Source organism: Lygodium microphyllum, chromosome 21 (genome assembly GCF_053477565.2).
Source record: "Lygodium microphyllum isolate KBCC chromosome 21, Lygodium_microphyllum_v1.1.10, whole genome shotgun sequence".
In the NCBI taxonomy this organism is placed as follows: Eukaryota; Viridiplantae; Streptophyta; class Polypodiopsida; order Schizaeales; family Lygodiaceae; genus Lygodium; species Lygodium microphyllum.
In genome coordinates, this window is record NC_141155.1 from 21518114 (window position 1) to 21535295 (window position 17182).

Sequence of the window (17182 nt, forward strand, 5' to 3'; positions counted from 1 at the left end):
ACATTATGGTTAACAATGGATTTTATCTATTAGATACTTAGTAAAGCTAGCCATGGTTTGAAATGTATTCTTTATACATTCATTGAAAAGATAGTATTATACAACCAGTGGTTTATGGCTTAGTGAAATGAAAGTTACGTGCAAAACTAAATATTGTCTTTAAAATAGTAATGCAAGATTACATTTGTGTTGATTGCAAGTGAGCTATACATACACAATTGTGACTTTTGTATTTTTTCATAGCATTGCTCCATCATTAGCCCTTTCTTTGATCATTTACCAAACCATGAAATCACACAAAAATTTAAAAGCAAAAATATATTCATCAAGACTTTTTTATAGCCAAAAATATGTTACGTGCCATCTACATGTCCTTAGATAGGGGAGAGGGGATGAATTCCCTCCAAGCATTCAAAAGCACAAAATACAAATATTTTCATGTTGGATGAAACATGCTTATTATTCATTGTAGCTCCAGCCTCTCTCTACAGCCATCACTATCATGCATTAAGATGAAACCTACAGTACTAGTTTTCTAGTAAAGTAGGCAACTCTAATTTTAAGCACTAAACAATGTTACAATTCAAAATTTTAAAATAGGATATAATCTTTCCCCTCATATATTAACCATTTCTTCTTGGCTTGAAGAAGAACATTGCGATCAGCATCACATTTCCCCATGAAATTATGAGCATCTACCATCATGATTTTAGTGTATATGAGGCTCCTAACTTACTAAGTCCAACTTTTTAAGTACCCAACGCTCCAAATGTGGATAAATCCATACACAACTATAGCTAGATTGCAGCCATTTCTTGGCCATTAATTATTGGAAATTTTTTCGTCACGACTTTAAACTAGGCAATGTTTAAAGCAAACAAAGATTCCAAAAGTTTTGGCTGATATCAAGTCTACAAATTAGCACAAGAGGTATCATCAAGGACAAATTAGTCTTCTCGTGTTTGGTTGATATTACAAAAGGAAGTGGTTGATGAGATTGGCCACCAATCAATGCCATGTTAATGATCACCTTGAAAGAGAGTTACTTAATGTTGGCCAAAACTCTTGAAGATGGCTTTGGAGATATCAAGGGAATTAGCATTGAGATGGCAAAGCACATGCTTAGAGGACCGATGCTAAGAATGCTCACATTATTTGCCAGTAAAATTTTGTCAATGGTACCAAGGAGTTTCTAGAGTATGTCACACTCCCCTATCCTTGTGGGATGTGGCGTGCTTCAAAGGGAAGCTTGTAAAAACTATCTCACAAAAAATCTAGCCACCCAAGAGGTGACTACAACGAACCACAAACAGCAACAGAATTTCCGCGCAGCTCTCAAATTTTATGGGATGCATCAAGACAAGAATCTGAAAATTTATCTACATTAAGAGCCATGCCAGAAAAATACAACCTGCAATGATGCAGACCATTTGAGCTTTTTCTGTAACAGCATCTCAACACATATGGATGCAATGCTTAAGGATATAAAAAACATGGCCTTCCATCTTGAGTAGCATAAGGCTTACAGTGAACATGATGTGACCATTCTAACTATGTCTACTTACTTACAGACAGATTTCCCATTTAACTAAAATAGGAAGTTTGCGAGCCTGGACAAAGAAAGATTTGCAAGTGAAAGAAAAGAAGAGGAATACAGAATTGCAAGCTACTTGAGCTGCATTCTCTAAAAGATGTCCGCTTTGTATATACACATGGAAGTGACATATTTTCATGATTGAACTGCAGATTGACTCGAGCCTACCAGATGAAAGTAATTAAGCAGACATAAAGGCAACCACTACCCCGGTGAGAGCAACATATAAAAGGAGAGGTGTCAAAATAAGGGGAAGAATGTGCCAATCCAGAAGGTATACATACACAGTTCAGCACAGTCCACAATCTGGTTGTTGGAAAGATCAGCAGACCCGGGCAAGATTGGCAAGTAAGAAGTCATAAACAAATTAGTAAGTTTAGGGTTGTCAAAACAGCCTCACCAGCAACTTCACCAGGATGCTGGGGTAACTGCACTGCAGGCTCCCAAATGTCTAATAACTCACCTGCATGCTGGTGGTACATATTGTGCATGCCTTCTTGTTCAGCTTTGTGTAAGATGAATCACTGCTGATATCCCAATAATGGATTTTGCCTCCTTGCATGCTCTGGAATTAGTTTTGCAACCATTTCAGGGGTAGCGCCTTTTAACTCTGCAGGCCAACACAGCAACATCAGCTTTCTAACCATCCATGGAACTCAATGCTATTCTAGGCTATGCGCTGCTTCAGATCCAAGGCCGTTGACATACCTGGTGGTTTGAAATTAAAGAGTGGAGGCAGAGGACGCCCGTTGGGGAGCCGTGTGTTAGGATCACGCAACTCATCAAAGAAAGGATGGACACAAGCCTCCAGCTGAAAATTTTTGCAGACTGTCAATACAACACACAGACACCTAACAACCTAGCAACCCCAGTTCATCCATTGCTTTGAAAATGACACTCGCTGATCTCTTGCTTGCAAGTATAATGAAAAAAACCAGGATTGAGAAGAGAGAGAGCTCGCTCGCTTACTGCTGTAAAGCGAAGGCTGGGAGAATACTGAAGCAGCCTAGAAACCAAATCCACAGCTTCTGGAGGCATTCTCTTGTGAAACATCTGCACAACGATTTGCAAAAATCTAAGACAACCCTCTCCATACAAACAACAGCTGCAGCCTGTCATGATGAACGTCCTCTACAACATTTGGAAGTATCAAATGATTGGGATGCTGCATGCTATTTGTCATGGTTTGGTTTCATTCACAGTCCGCACAACTTATAGGTTGAGACCTTGAGACTCTCTATACATAGCATAAGCAGACCTTGACACTATACATTGCATAAACCTTGCATGTACATGCATCATAGACGACAAATCAAGCAAAATTCTTGAAATCAATGCCAATATCATGTTAGGGCATCAAATGAATCCGTGACAAATGTTGATTACAACAATTCAAACACGTTTTTTAGGATATTAGGGCTTTTTCAAAAATTTAAAATAGGGTTTCTAAAACACCCCAAGTATGAAACAAGTTGCCTAACCTGTTTCTTGGCAAGTATGGCTGCAAATACATTTGATAATAGGACATCCATGAATGCATTTACTGGTCACATGTTTTAGCACAATTAATTTTGTTCAGAGTCAATTGCTCTTGAATTATATACAACTACACTCTAATTTTCAGTATTGTAAGGGTTTGAAGAATAGATGTACTCTAATTTCTAGCATTGTAAGGGTTTGAAGAATAACTAGGGGATATTGTTCACTACTCTATATCTTAACTTTGACAATCTACTATGGTGGATTAAGGTTGATCATTTTGGAATTGCATTTGATCCATGCAATTTTATCGTTTCTTCATATTTACCTATTTTGTTTTGGCACAAACAAGGATGCTCGCCATTTTTCAAGAGGGGCATATTACAACCTTGAACAATTCTGGCAAATCGTTAGTTAAAATGTGCCATTGGCTCTACATATGAACCCCAACTCTAACATGTCAAGGTGGTAGGTCCAAACAGTAAGTGGGCAACATGCATAGCAGACAATGTGGAAAACATCATTGGACTAGAAATGTTAAAGAATTTTCATGGTTGAAAAAGAGCATTCCAAGTCATTCACTAAACTTGACCATGATCAAACATGGTGATGTGGTAGGGATCATAGTTGCTTAAAATGGCATTTCAAACCTTGAAATAGGAACCAAAATAGAAATGTTGTATCTTGGGAAATCATCCTTTAAGAAAAGGTTTTCAAAAAAAGTTGCATTATTTAAGGGGGGAGCCCTAAACTTCAGCCAATTGTGTTTCCAAGTTTGGTTGACAAACAATATACTTTGCTTTTCAACTTTCATTTCTAGCGTTCAAATTCTACTTTTATTGCATGCTTCTTTCTCTTCATCAAAGCCATCTATAGCGAGAGGATGCATGGAGTCAAAAAAGGATTTGCATGACTATGAAAGTAGTACTAACTCTTAACTCCTGCTAGCAAACAATAGCTACTACATAGTGAGTGTAATGTATATATTTGGCAATATAAGCATTTAATTATGTAAAGGCTAAAGCTACACACACACACGCGCGAAAGATTTACATTTATATGCTTATTTATATTGCAAAACTCCTAGGAACTATGTTAGGGATGATGTGGCATTACATGTGATGATTTTGACAAATTTTAACAGGAGGCTAAAGTTTTGTTTTAAATAACCTAAAAACTATCAAAAAGCTATGTCTTAATTGCCAAATTTAAAACATACCAAATTAAGAACAATATTTCTAGCAAAAGAAAAAGCTAATGTTGATGTATTTTACTTTTTGCCTATCTTGGGTTGTAGAGCTCATAGCCAGAGGGCATTTTTAAGTTTAGGTGCATTTAAATTGTTCAACATGATTTCTAGCTGCATTTAATGCTGGCCAACCTGAGCATATATTTGTATCGCCACAGCCCATTTATTGGCTGCTCCTCTCCTCCACTGATTATTCATCATCATACCGATTCGTATGAGCACAGTCTTAAGTATAGACTGCTCTAGAGTTTGCATCTTGCTCGTCTTGATCCAACCAGCCTGGGTGTCAATTTCTATGGCAAGATGACAATTTTCAGCATTGAGGCAGACTGATTTTTTAGTGGTGAATGTGTGTTCTTGCTGCTGCAGATTGTATTTTCAATGATCAGCCATCCTTTTCACATCAACTTGCTGACATTTTGTGCAGCTATTTCTCGAATTTTCGCAAGCCTCCATTCCCTTCAGCTTTCAGCTTGTTTCTGTTTTCCAGCTTGATCAACGCACTTCAAGGTAGGATCACTTGGGTCGATTGTCTTGCTTCTATCACTACATTCTCTTCACATATGTTCCTCTCTCTCATGTAAGTTGTTCTCTTTCCTTGAACTGTTGAACTCGTGGTATTGGGTCGTTCATCCTTAATGCGTTCTCTCTCATACCCCTTACCTTATCTTCTTTGCATGTCATCTACAATGGCTCTGCCCTACTACAATACTACTGACAAGATTAAAGGACCCAACTATCTAACCTAGAATGCGGAGATGAAAGCTTGGTTTGTGCAAAAGCGACTCTAGTGCGTTGTTTCATAATTTGCATTGTATCCCCAAAAACCATCTCATTTTCCATCCGCTTGGGACGAAGTCAACTATGAGGTGACAGTCCTTGCTTAGAACAATGCTGATGCCAAGGCACATTCAGCTCCTCTTTTGTGTCTCAAAAAAAGTCCTCTTGGCTGTTACCTCCTACAAGACGTCTCCGAAAATGTGGAAGAAACTTCAGCTTATATACAAGGCTTTGTTGACCATGCGAGTTGTAACCCTCTATTGCCAATTGTAGACTATTCTATTCAATGCAACTTGAATGGTTCAATCATTTCTTCTTGAGGGTGACACAAATCTAGGATCAGCCAGACCACATGCAATCCACTCTTCCTGAACCCCACCTTGTGGAGGTTGTACTCTACAAACTGCCCTTGGAGTTTGATGGTGCTGCCAATGCCTTAATTATGAGCTCAAAGATCGACAACACTTGTCAGTTTTGATCATATGACCTCGATGCTACTTGGGCATGAGGCTGCTTTGCATTTACAGGGGAGGTTAGCATCTCGATCTAGAGCAAACTATAGATTTTCTGCTGCTTCAGAGAGGGGTGACAAGCAAAAGCAAAGTTAGTGCTACCATTGTGGTAAGAAGGGATGCCTTTGTAAGGACTGCAAGAAACTAGTGGCACTATAGGAGGAGGAGCAAAAGAAGGATATGGACGACTACAACGAGTCATTGTCCTCAAAATTTTGACTCCAATCAAACCATGTGAGAAAGGTTGTGCCAGCCTCTGTAGCATTCTAGCGCTAGTGCCAAGTGGTGCTATAATCCCTCATGAATCTCTAGTGCCGATGGAGTGTGGGAGGGTGGTGGTGGGGTATTCAGGCACCATCCATATGTACATGTGGCGGATCCTAAGTATGGCTTTCCACATGCATCAACTAAGTTTGCCAAATCAGATCCTAGAGTTGGTTTTCCTTTTAGGTTTGTGATGGGGTGTTTGACAAAGAACGATCTTTGCTCCTAGTCTATTCCCATATGCGGAGATACTTTAACAGTCTGCTCAAAGGCAAGGAATTCATGGCCATGATAGTGCTTTCAATAGAGCCAGTTCATGATAGGCATCAAGATTTTAACTATTTCTATTTCTATTATCAAAGATTGATACAATCAAAATTGACTTCGATGTCTTTCCAAGGCACCGCGATGGTGGCTTGGTCACCCACTTATCCGCGGTCCTACCTTATCATCATTGTTGTACGTACTATAGTACATAATCCGTCATTGTATATTTTATTGCATTGATCACCCATAATCTGAGAGAGGCTATAAGCATTATACATATCTTGGTTTGTAGAGCTCACAACCAAAAGGCATTTTTGTTGGGAGTCAAATGCATCAAATGCTAACTGACCTAATTTCTAGCTGCTACCAAACAACATCACACTTCCATTTCCTCCATGCAATGGATGCTTTGCATAATTGTGTGGACATTGATGATCTCTTTACTAATGGCCATGGCTATCATCTACCTTGATCAATTCTCTCTTCTTTTTGGCACGTGTGGCAGGCCAAGGTGACTCTAATTCCTAGTGAGAGTAGGGACGGATCCCAAGAGGCGAGAAACAAAGAAGAAGTTATCTAAAGAGTTCTTGGCAAACGATTTTGGGCAACAAGTTACAATACGGGCTCTCTAAGTCTATTGGGAGAGTGGACAACCACTCTTAGCAAAGATTTAAAAATGACTAGGTGGCTTGTGGTACTAAGTTCTACTCATATTTAATTGGCTGCCATTTATTGTATCAAAGCTCTTTTAGTAGAAGGAAATCTGGTACAAATCTCTTTTAGTAGAGGAAAAATTACCATAGTACCTTATTGTTGAGATATCGAGCTCCACTCGTGATATGCCAAGGTGACCGTTGTGCATTTATGTCACCGACTTGTCAGTTGCAAATGCGATTGGTACACCGTCCATGAATAATAGCTAGATGACAGCTATCCTTATCTACTCTAGTTCATGGCTCAGTTAGTATGCCACCTTAGTTAGTTGAGTTTGGTTTGAGACCCATATATAGGGTTCTTCTATTTCTATGTACTTGAGTTCTTTTGGCTTACACAACTAAGAAGAGGAAAACTGTTTTCAGCCTCCATCTTTGTGTGTATTCCCCCATTGTGCAAGTAGGAAAGCTACAAGTGAGACTTCTTCCTTCTCTCCCACAATCTTGACATGGTATCAAAGCCTTGTTCGTGGTAAGGAGCTCAAGAAAGCAAGCCAAGTTCGCGGTGTTCTGGTAAGAGGACCAGTGTTGCTTTCATTTTTCTGTTTTAGGAGCAAGTCTCTACAGGTAGCACAGCCGGAAAGTGCAAGAGTGGATTGTCTCAGATTGAGACGCCCTTCGCGGTGTAGCAAGAGAGCAGTATATGCTGCGGGCTAGGGCTTTAGCTCTTCGGTTGCTCTGTTTTTTTAATTTGAGGCCATTTTAGGACCTATTTTGGAGGCGGAAGTTTTCTGCACGTACTCAGGAAAATGCCCTGTTTTATGCTGTGCGACTACTGTTCTACAGGTCAGTGAAAAGTTACTGTAAAAATTGCATCGTATGCATGTGCGCAAAGACATTGGGAGTTACAGAATCATCCTTGTTGCCTGTTGATGCAAAATCGTCACTAGGAAGTGACTGTGTGGTCAAATACCACTTTCGTTAGTTTTGCAGATTTGTCCTTGTGAGGCTGAAGCTGTGTTTTTTACAGTGACAGAATTTTTTGCAGTGTTCTATAATGGTGTCTGATTCTCTTTCACAGATTGTCACCGAAAAGCTTGACAAGAACAACTTCCAAGCATGGGAGTTCAGAATGACGAATTTCCTTATGGAAAAAGGATATTGGAAATTCGTTGCAAGAAATGAAGAAGAACCAGTTCTTCCTGATGTTCCCAATCAACAGCAAATGCAGGCATTTAAACCATGGCATGAGAGAGCCAGGAAAGTTATGTACTGGCTGTCTATCAGCATTTCAGACTCTATGATTGTGCATATTCAAGATGCAAGTACGCCAAAGGAGGCATGGGATACTTTGTCAAAAATATATAGCACAAATACACAAGCCAGAAAAATGCAGCTCAAGCAAGAGTTACACAATGTGCAAAGAGAAAGTATGAGCATCAATGACTACCACATGAAGGTGAAGAAGATTGCAGATGAACTTGCTTCCATTGGGTCGTCAGTGGAAGATGATGATTTAGTTTATGTGAGCTTGAATGGTCTAGGAAAGGATTATGCACAGTTCCGAACATCTATTTCCGTCCGTGAAAGATTTCCTGATTTTGAAGAGTTGATTGCTCTTCTAATTTCTGAGGAGCAGAGAAATAGTGGTGCATCTTCTTCAGGAGGAACTTCAAAAGAAGTTATCTTCTACTCAAATGCTGGAAGAAGTAGAGGCAAAGGTAGAGGAGGCCGTGATAGAAATCAGAATATGCAGCAAACTCAAGAAAACCAGTTCTTTGGAGGAGGATGTGATAACTCTAGAGACAGGGGGAGCCAAAGAGGTCACGGTGGATGGCAAAGAGGCTACAATGCAAACAGCAATATTAAATGCTACTATTGTGGTAAAATGGGTCATATGGCTAAAGACTGCTATAAAAAGCAGAATGATATCATGAATGAAAATTTGCAACAAGGGAATTATGCATCTTCTAGTAGACAGGGTGATGACAGAAATGAGCATTTGTTTATGGTGCAACACATGACCAATTCTGTGACAAGTGCAAAAGAAAGCCACGATGTGTGGTATGTTGACTCAGGTGCATCAAACCACATGACAGGTCATATAGAATGGATGCAGGATGCAAGGAAAATGGAAAAACTAGGACTTGTGGAGACTGGTGATGATACTGCACATCCTATTGTGCAGATTGGAAAAATTACTTTATCTATGCAGGATGGGAAAAAGAAATACCTGTCGGATGTATTTCATGTCCCGAATATCACCAAGAACCTAGTTTTTGTTGGTCAAATGGTTGAGCAGGGCTTGCAGGTCAGATTTAACTCTCATGGATGCTTTGTTGAGAATATGAAAAATAAAGGTCGCTTGATAACAAAAGGAAAGAAGAAGGGCAAAATGTTTACGTTGGATGCAGGCATGCCTAAATTGAGTGCAGCAATGTTTGCACATGGGACCGGTGTAGTTGCAGATATTGATATCTGGCATAAACGCATTGGTCATGTTAATGTACAGCGACTTAAATCAATGCAAGCCCAAAATATTGTTGCAGGATTGCCTAAATTCAAAGTTGCAGAAATGCATAAGGTATGTGAAGCCTGTCAATTTGGAAAACAGGCAAGGAAACCATTTCCTAGACATGTTCAAGAGAGTAAGAAGCCATTGGAATTAATCCGCTCTGATATGTGGACTACTAAAGCTGCATCTCTTGGAGGCTGTCATTATTTTGTCACTTTTATTGATGACTATAGCAGAAAAGTTTGAGTGTATTTTATAAAAAAGATAAGTGAAGTTTTTGGGCATTTCAAAACTCTTAAAGCTATGGTTGAAAAAGAAACAGGTCTGCAAATAAAATGCCTAAGGTCAGATGGAGGGGAAAAGTACTTCTCAAATGAGTTTGTAAGATTCTTGTAAGAGTATGGCATAAAGCAGCAATATTCATGTAGTCATACCCCACAACAAAATGGAATTGCAGAAAGAAAAAACAGGCATATTGGATAGGTATCTCGTGCCATGCTCAATGAAAAAGACCTGCCAGATTTTTATTGGGCTGAGACAGTTGCTACAGTAGTCTACATAATGAACAGGACTCCCACTGCAACAATACATGGAATGACTCCAGAGGAGAGGTATACTGGTAGGAAATCAGATATTTCTCATTTATTTTTTTTTTTTTTGCATTGCCTATGTTCATGTGCCAAATGAGTTGAGATCCAAGTTGGATCCAAAAGCTGAGAAGTGCATCTTTATTGATTACTCTCTGCAGCAAAAAGGGTAGAGATGCTATAACCCTTCTACTTGTAAGTTTACAATGAGCAGAGATGTTGTTTTTTATGAGATGAGTAGCTGGTATAAACCAGTAAATGCGATTGATAATGTAGATACACAAAATGGTAATGCTGTACAGAATTCACAGCAGCAGTCACAAGATATTAGTGGACAAGGAGCGTCCTCTAGTAGTGGTTCACATTCTTCGCCATGGACAGGCAGATTGAGATCAAGAGAATCTTCTCAAAGCAATGCAGATAGTGGTATGCAGGTATCACGAAAAGGAAAAGAGAAGGTAGATTAGCCCATGTTTGATGTGAATGCAGGTCACTCTTATATGGATGGTGAATCCAGTGGCTCAGAACAGAGCATTGATGATGAGTTGGGTATTCCTTCTATTGTTACACCTAGAGTAAGAAAGACCAGGGATGCTTTGAGAGCACCTGGGAGTGAACCTACTTTACACAGGTCTACCAGAGCTAGGTGTCCTGTGGATAGGCTGAAATATGATGGATTTACAGCCATTCACTATGCCTATATGGTCAAAGTGATACAAGAACCAAAACCCACTTCTTTTGAGCAAGCCATGGGAAAAGAAAAATGAGATAAAGCCGTGGATGAAGAAATGGATGGCTTGGAAGCAAATGCTACATGGAAATTGGTACATTTGCCTAAAGATAAGAATGCAATTGGTTGTAAGTGGGTTTATAAGGTGAAGCACAATGCAGATGGTTCTGTGAACAGATACAAGGCAAGATTAGTAGTCAAGGGGTATGCACAAACATATGGCATTGATTATGAAGAAACATTCAGTCCGGTTGCAAGGATGGCAACCGTAAGAGTAGTCATTGCTATGGCTACATCAAAGGGATGGTCTTTACATCAGATAGATGTAAAGAATGCCTTCTTGTATGGTGATTTGCAAGAAGAGGTCTATATGGAGCAGCCACTAGGTTATATACATACTGTTCATCCTGAGTTTGTTTGTAGGTTGAAGAAAGCCTTGTATGGCTTAAAGCAAGCACCTAGAGCATGGTCTTACAAGATAGGACAGTATCTTGTCACTATTGGCTTTCAGATTTCTAAGGCAAATTTCTCACTTTATGTGAGAAAAACAGAGAAAGGTATTATGTTGCTTGTCATTTATGTTGATGATTTGATTATCACATGTGATAGTGATGAAAATATCATTCATGTGAAAATGCTATTAAAGCATAAGTTTGAGATGAAGAATTTGGGAGAGCTACATTATTTCTTGGGCATTGAAGTGATTAGATCACCAAGTGGGATATGGCTCTTGCAGAGGCAGTATGGATTGGACATGCTGTCCAAATATGGGATGACAGGCTGTAAGCCTATTTTAGTTTCTTTGGAGCAAAATGTAAAGTTGAGCGCAGATGCAGGTGAGCTTCTCGAAGACTCTACTATGTGCAGACCATAGAAACATGAAACGGGGAACAGGAACGGGGAACGGGGACGGAGATGGTGACAAGAACGCCAAACCTAGAAAACGGGGACGTGGGAACGGGAACGACATTTAAAAAATCAAAATTCATGAAGTAAGTAGGAACGGGAATGCCAAACCTAAATAAGGAAGAGAAGAAAGAGAAAGAAGAAAAAGAAGAAGAAGGAAGAGAGGGAAGAGAAGGAAGAGAAGGAAGAGAAGGAAGAGAAAAAAGAAGAAGAAGGAAGAGAATGAAGGTCGCTGGGGGCAGGATACAGGTGGGAGCAGGACGCGACCGGGTGCAGGTAAGTTTTGGCACGTGGTGTTCCCTGTCCCGTTTCAGACAGGGAACGTTTCATCATTTGGAAACGCGGTCCATGACGGATACATTCCGGAGACGGCGATTCCACGTGCCGGGGAGCCGTTCCGGCCGTTTCCTATCACTATGGTACAAACGCATAGTAGGAAGTTTGATTTATATGACTATTACCAGGCCAGATTTGAGCTATGCTGTTGGATTGGTAAGTCAGTTTATGCAGGCCCCAAAGAAACCACATTTGGATGCGGCTAGACGCATATTCAGGTATGTGAAGTCCACATTGCAGTATGGACTATTTTATGAGACTGGGGTTCAGATACAGTTGCATGGATACACTGATGCTGATTAGGCTGGTAGTATTTCTAATAGACGATCTACCAATGGATATGTGTTCTCTTTTGGGAGTGCTGCCGTCACTTGGAGCAGCAAGAAACAACCTACAGTTGCACAGAGGCTGAGTACAGGGGTGCAGCAATGGTTGCATTTAAGGTAGCTTGGTTGCATAAGCTACTTTATGATATACATCAGTCTACAGATGGACCAGTTGTCATTTATTGTGACAACATGAGTAATATACACTTGGCAAATAACCCAGTCTATCATGCTAGAACAAAGCACATTGAGGTGCATTATCACTATGTGCGGGAGAGGGTTTTACTAGGTCTTATTGATCTAGTTTATGTCAGCACAGAGGATTAGGTAGCTGACATATTCACGAAGGCATTGGGCGCAGAGAAGCTGCGCAAGTTCAGAGACTTGCTTGATATGCAGGAATTGGGATTGAGCTCGAGGGGGAGTGTTGAGATATCGAGCTCCACTCGTGATATGCCAGGGTGACCGTTGTGCATTTATGTCACCAACTTGTCAGTTGCAGATGTGGTTGGTACACCGCCCATGAATAATAGCTAGATAACAGCTATCCTTATCTACTCTAGTTCGTGGCTCAGTTAGTATGCCACCTTAGTTAGTTGAGTTTGGTTTGAGACCCATATATAGGGTTCTTCTATTTCTATGTACTTGAGTTCTTTTGGCTTACACAACTAAGAAGAGGAAAACTGCTTTCAGCCTCCACCTTTATGTGTATTCCACCATTGTGCAAGCAGGAAAGCTACAAGTGAGACTCCTTCCTTCTCTCCCACAATCTTGACACTTATTAGTTTGTGGAAAATCTTAAACTACCTCTCAAATTCCAAAAATCACCAAAAACACTTGCATTGTTTATTTTCAAACTACTTTGAAACTTGTTGTCCCTTCTTTCCTAAAGCAAGCACTTACCAATGAAAGTGCTCAAAAATACTAACACTTGTCTTCATAAATCATAAGCTTTTGTATCTTATTTGTGTATGATACCTTTAAAAAATCATTGTTCAATCACGGCATATTATGAAACACAATTATCATCATAAAATATTGTGAAATATGATATATTAGATAATTTTTTTAAAATTACAAGAAATGCATTGAAAAGTTTGGTAATAATGGAGGGAATTTTTGGAGCTTTAAGTTTTAACTAAATATGACAAATAATTTTTCATCTTTTTTCAAATTTGAGAAGTATATTGTAAATTTTGTGAAAAAATAGAGATACTTTAATAATTTCTACTTCGAAAAATTAAAAATGTTACCTTGTGCCATGGATGTGCCTTGATTTGTGGGAATCTAAAGTCAGTGTAATTAGGATTCATGCACTTTATCTCTTCACGAGTCGGGGTACCCAAAATCTGCATGATACATAGATTAATGGGTATCCATTGCAAACCATGTAATTTAGAATATGCAATCCCAAAAAAGTGAAACTCATCTACTAACAAAAGTCATGCGCAAATGAAGCTGCAGCTGAAGCCAAAAGGCAAGAACCTTTGATCTTCTGCCCCTATGCACATTAAGCATCATACAACAAGGGACATGCCATAGAAAGGCACAAAAGTTGTAGGAGCATACCTTAATTATCTCTACAAGTTGGTCAACTCCACTTTCTCCAGGGAAAATAGGCTGTCCACATGTTTAACAAACATTAAGAAAATGGGTGTCACACAGGTCAACTTTGCTTTGCTTATGGCATATCATAGACATGAGATAAGCTTGTGAAACAGTTGCGAACCTGTCCGAGCATAAGCTCAGCCATGACACATCCCATGGACCAAATGTCAATGGCAGTGGTATACTCCACAGCACCAAAAATAAGCTCAGGGGCTCGGTAATAACGGGAGCAAATATAGGAGATGTTTGTTTCCCCTTTCACCTGCATCCAGTAAGTATGCAGGTCAAATGTGCCTTTCCTTTCTTAAAGCCTTTATCCCAAGAAGGATCTCTATATGTGTTTCATACCCTACCAGAATTTTAGCGCTCCCAAAATCGCAGAGCTTCAGCTGGTGAGTATGTGGATTCACCTGCAAGCATACTTTTGCCTGAGCGCCCATATATCAACCATCATCTTATGGTGCTAATTGCTTGCATGCACACATGCATGCAATTTGAGAGTCATATCCAGGAAAGGCCCCAACAGAATTGAACACGATCATACATACCAGAAGATTCTGCGGCTTAATGTCACGATGACACACGCCAACTGCACCATGAATGTAAGCAAGTGCTCTGCAGATCTGCACAAGGTGCAATCCTGTTAGAAGACCTGTGCAGACTTGTGACACAGACCCCAACTAGCCAGTGCTATGTGTGCTTCCAGAATGAGACTAGGCATTCATTACCTGGTAAGTGTACAGCTTCACAAATAAGAGAGGCATTCTTTGATTCATCCTGTTGTAATGTTTTGCAATTCGGTAAACTGTCTCTGGAACATACTCTAGAACTAAATTTAGGAACACCTCATCCTTTTCTGTTGAAGAATAGAAGCAATGTTTCAGAGAGACAATGTTGGGATGATCAAGGAGCCGCATAATCTGCAGTTCCCTGTTCTTGTATCTTTTATCCTGAAGCACTTTCTTAATAGCAACCGTCTCTCCGGTCTCCAGACATTTTCCCTGTTATTTATGAGAGAGAAACAAAGTCTGCAAGTCATATTATGAAGTCTGGAAGGTCTCCGAACCTATATAACCTGCAACGACTTCCAAATCTCACTTTTCTCCCCCAATTAAGTGTGTCCCAAAAGAAAGTAGTAAAGGGTTCCCTCACCTGGAAAACAACACCAAAAGATCCTGTGCCCACAACTCGTTCGGCCATGTAGCTGATGGTCTGGAAGAGTCAATCAGAACCCAGTGAAAACCAGGAGGCAACCCATCTCCCACGCTAAAACCAGTTCCAAAAAACACACTCACTTGTTTAGGTTGGCCATTCTTTCCACCTATCGTGGTCACAATTATATGACCTGTCTCTGCTCCGTTTCCATCTACAACTGCCGCCTCAATATCCTGACCCGGCAAGCCCAGCAAAACAACTTAGCTTACCAGTAGTACAATCAACCGGAGAGAGAGAGAGAGAGAGAGAGCGAACTGCAAATCTATTTAATTTGAAACTTGTTATGGCTGCACAGTCCAGTTGACTTTCCAATCCCATAGCGATCCTGCAGAGGAACAGAACAGAAGTCCTACCTTGTCATCCCCATTGTCACCCCTGTCATCTCTGATCTTCATCTCATTCATCTCTTTGGGCAATTGTTCCACTCCTGCCTTGGTCAAACTAGAGCTACCTACTTTTGCTGCAGACAGAGGCCCACCACTCAAAGAGGCCATGTGCTGACTTGAGCCCTGCCCACCAACCTCTGAGCTACCTGAAGCTTCCCCAAAAGACACCAATGCTTGTTTTTGCAGGTCCTGTTCCAACTTAGCTCTCTTTGTGCTGCTGTCTCCGAGCTACAGTAGAATGCAAACAATGAGAGCATGGACACCATGGCAAGGACTGCAAATTAACAGCAGCAGCATAATTGTTGCTTATAAGTACGCTACTCAAACCTCTGACAGAAAGGGTGCAGCTTGGTTTGAGAATTTCAAAAGTTAAGGACTTAAGGAAGCGAAGGAACGGGCAAAGTTGCAAACTCGTTACCCCAGAAGGAAAGGGGCTTTGAGAAGACGAAAGAGGTAATGGGGCAGCACAGACCAGCTGGGTAATTGGGAAGAGAGAGTGACAGATCGAGAAAAGAGAACAAGGAGGGAAGGGTCAGAGCCTAGAGGACAAGTGTCGGATAGCTAGTCGGAGAAGAGCTACTCTCTCTCGGGATAACAGAGAAAGGTGCACGATGCAGGCGCGCGCGCGCGCACAAACACACATGCAAAATATATACACACACTTTTTTAGAGAGTGACTCCAGGATGAATCCACAAATTAAGTAGAACGGCCATGCTTTTGTGTGCCTGAGTGATGGGCCACTGGGAACTTGGAAGTCCGAAGCCTGCGAGAGAGAGAGTGTGTGTGTGTGTGACAGTTTTCTCTCTCTCCTCTCGAGACCTTAAAACAAAATTGCCACTTCTTTTTTCTTTTAATACGGAAGAAAGGGAGGCTTTACGTTGTCAGACAAGCCGGAAGCAATGCTCTTCAGACGGCGCATCACATGCAAAGAAAGGGGAGAGACCAGTATCAGTCCACCATAAACATCATCATCATCATCATCATTATAAAACTTGATCGGGACAAAGATGTGGACGAGCAAGCAGGAGGCACTCTGAATGAAGCCACGGAGGAACAGGAGCCAGAAACAGGGGGAGACCGAAAGAGATGTGTTGGAAAGCTGAGTGGCCGATTGGTTCGCTGAAAAGCTAAGTCTGATCAGGTGGGAACTAGTAGAATTTTATGTATGGTCAGGTGGGAACTTGATGCCTATGGCAACCCAGAAGACCAAGCACAAATGGTGGATCTGGAGGCCAACAAAATAAAGGTATAAGGAGGGCAATAGAAAAGCGATTCACAGAGCTCGAGGAAGGAGAAGGCAAAGCAGAGCAGAAGATAGATGGATGAATGGATTATGGGGGCCGGGGCCATGGTGATGAATGATGATGGGGTGACGAAGAAGAAGATGACGATGTGCGCTTTTATGATAGCATATATTAGTTAATATTCTACTTTTAATATTAAATGTCCCTCGTAGTCATGTCCAAATGAGCCGTAATTTCGTAAATATATTATGTTCCATCTTTTTCACCTGTTCCGCTCTCCTACGTCTCGTCTGATGAAGCGAGCTGCTTCCGCCATAGCCATGCCTGTTACAGTCCTTTGACAACAGTTTTTGCAGGGAAGCTCCCTTTCTAGGTCAGAACGAAAGAATGGCCCCGGCCTTGTTGTGATAACTATGGCCGGTAGGTAACCTTCCTGCTTTCTTCTTTCACTTTCTTTTCTTTGTCTTTCTTCCCCAGTGCCCACTTCACCTTCACCTCTCTGCCGGCTTTTCAGCCGCGTTGCCTCAACT

The 17182-nt window shown here is 40.7% G+C and overlaps 1 protein-coding gene across 2 annotated transcripts; it reads right to left on the reverse strand.

Moving 5' to 3' along the window:
* Positions 1–1613: 1613 nt before the first annotated feature.
* LOC148017804 (shaggy-related protein kinase epsilon-like) lies at positions 1614–16726 on the reverse strand. 2 transcript variants are annotated; one of them, XM_087661871.1, is made up of 13 exons: positions 16286–16726; positions 15375–15635; positions 15102–15194; positions 14959–15018; positions 14535–14807; positions 14355–14429; positions 14160–14234; positions 13928–14068; positions 13768–13818; positions 13452–13547; positions 2564–2647; positions 2303–2405; positions 1614–2204 (listed from the first exon to the last, which is right to left on the reverse strand). In XM_087661871.1, exons 1-13 carry the CDS (start codon positions 16325–16327, stop codon positions 2116–2118), a joined length of 1443 nt encoding a protein of 480 aa, XP_087517997.1. In that variant the 5' UTR covers positions 16328–16726; the 3' UTR covers positions 1614–2115. The 2 variants fall into 2 exon arrangements, with proteins under 2 accessions (XP_087517997.1, XP_087517998.1); XM_087661872.1 differs by having other exon boundaries at positions 14160–14216; positions 16286–16722.
* Positions 16727–17182: the final 456 nt, after the last annotated feature.